Source organism: Liolophura sinensis, chromosome 10 (assembly GCF_032854445.1).
Source record: "Liolophura sinensis isolate JHLJ2023 chromosome 10, CUHK_Ljap_v2, whole genome shotgun sequence".
Classification (NCBI taxonomy): domain Eukaryota; kingdom Metazoa; phylum Mollusca; class Polyplacophora; order Chitonida; family Chitonidae; genus Liolophura; species Liolophura sinensis.
The window spans coordinates 23068449-23070802 of record NC_088304.1 but is presented as its reverse complement, the minus strand read 5'-3'; the positions used below and the strand labels follow the sequence as shown (position 1 = coordinate 23070802).

Here is a 2354-nt window from a genome sequence, read left to right as displayed (position 1 = left end):
TCAAGTTTTACCCGCCTTTCAGCCTAACCCAAATACCCTGGCAGATTTACACGTGTACCAATGGGTAAATATCACAGGACTGCCTGTGACTGGATACCAACTGCTGCTGGTTAGTTAGTAGTTATTCGAGTAATTGATTTCGAATAACTACACCGCTGCTGTGTTTGCTATTATTTATTCGATTACTAACCCGCTGCCAGTTCAAATAACTAACTCGTTATTGTGTTAGCTATTCAAATAACTAATTTCAAATAACTAACCCGCTACTGAGTTAGTTATTAGTTATTCGAATAACTAATAACTAACCCGCTGTTAACTTTAGTGTCCCTCTGAACGCACCCTATGCTGAACATGCATAAATCACGCGCTGATTGTCGGGTAAGGTGTCTGCCTCGACTGACGTATTTTTAACGCGTTTCCTGTTTGGCGCGAGATAATTTGAGAGGTATAGCCGTCGATCCGTCATCTGTCTTCCACCTATATATAACTTGCACAACTGTACGCCACATAAACGTTCGTTGTTCGTTGGTAAAAATTCTTCTGTATGGCGTTAAACAGGAACAAAATACAGAAATATTAGATTTATAAATTAGATTTATGAAATATTTATTTCACAATTATGGAGCTACTTTTCACAAAATGATTTATGAAGTTTTGTGAAAGTGGACAATATATTCCGTCTTCGGCATGGCGTTTTATTGAGGAACGCACCCTGCACTATAATCAAGGCTAATGTACACGTCTAATGCCAGTGTCCTACATTCAACCAATGTCCTGATGTGATCGAAATTAAGTTAAACCCCAAACATACAAACAAACAAAAAATCTTTCACCTATTCTACTGTTAACCTTTTATACCCCATGCGCAGTAATCTCTTGGGCGGGTTTCGTACCGTGACAGCCCAGGTCTGCGAACCTAGCGAGTATGGGCGCGTCTACCTAACGACCCATGGCATTTTGATGATTGAAAAACGCCGCTGTCGCCACTGTTCTGTGAACCAATCGAATCCGTGCGGTATCCAGGGGTTGTCACTATTTGCTTATATATCTGCTGGATAACCACAAAACATTATACATTCCACTGAAACTCCAGACGGGTCATTCAAACATAACTTTTCGGGCACTGACAGTTAACAGGTATAGTAATACTGATGTGTAGTGGTAACGAAATGGAAGATATACAAAATTCTTTTTGTATGTTACCATGATAGAAATTTAACATACAATTCGCTGTTATACTGGCGCAAGTTTCATCACAACATACAGTAAAGGGATACGTCCCCATGGTAAATGCGCTTGACTCATCACTGCGACATCTTTGTAGAACGAGCTTCAGATGCGTATTATGTTGTACATGATGGTGGCACACTGATCGAAGAAATTCACATGTACCGACATGGAGATTTTCGAAACTACTGTGTGGCTTAGTGGCGATATTTATCATGATCTCTCTTTTTTTGTGCAGGTCGTGAATATGACAGACCGCAAAGCTGTGATCAAGAATGCCGATATGGCAGAGGACATGCAGCAGGACGCTGTGGACTGCACAACTCAGGCCATGGAAAAATACAACATTGAGAAAGACATTGCCGCTTACATCAAGAAGGAATTCGACAAAAAGTACAACCCCACGTGGCATTGCATTGTGGGTCGTAACTTTGGCAGTTACGTCACGCACGAGACGAAACATTTCATCTACTTCTACATGGGACAAGTGGCGGTGCTGCTCTTCAAATCCGGATAAATTTATAGTGGATCGTGACGTAAACAAATAGTAACATAAAATTACTCGACGGCGTACTTTAAATTGGGGAAAAAAGACTTAATGACTACGAAGATGGTTGCAAAATGGCGTCTCTGATATGTTCTGCGTCACAACTCCTTTCGAGAGGCAACTTTTTCATTTGATAGCAAGCAATTGCTAAATTCCATTCATAGTTCCCGTGCCTTCTGGAGTACTTGTGGAGGAGTCCTCAAGCCAAATTTTTTTCACCGAACTGCACTATCGTTATCAGAGGCTCATGTCCAATCCATGGCGGTGCTAATACAGGAGCGTTGGATACCGACCCTAAGGTGCTGCGTCTTTCCGTCACTCTGGATCATTTCTCAGCGCAGAGCAAACATGAAGAGATTTCATGATAGCGTTTTCGTACACTGTTCATTGTTCATAATGGTTAATTAAAATGAAAATGTTTATTTATTATATCGAAATCCTGTTTATATTTATAAGTTTGTGAAAAGTTTCAATATCATCTAAAATAAACTTGTTGTGAACACTATACGTGACCACATGTGCCAATACATTTACTTGTCACAGTAAAGATCTGTCAAACTGGTTATATATGCTAAGATGG

At 40.2% G+C, this 2354-nt stretch overlaps 1 protein-coding gene across 1 annotated transcript; it reads left to right on the top strand.

Annotated features, from left to right (window-relative positions):
• The first annotated feature begins 1086 nt into the window (after positions 1-1086).
• Positions 1087-2147, top strand: LOC135476231 (dynein light chain 2, cytoplasmic-like). Its single transcript, XM_064756178.1, has 2 exons — positions 1087-1137; positions 1466-2147. The coding sequence occupies exon 2, from the start codon at positions 1475-1477 to the stop codon at positions 1742-1744; it is 270 nt and encodes an 89-aa protein (XP_064612248.1). The 5' UTR covers positions 1087-1137; positions 1466-1474; the 3' UTR covers positions 1745-2147.
• The last annotated feature ends 207 nt before the right edge of the window (positions 2148-2354 follow it).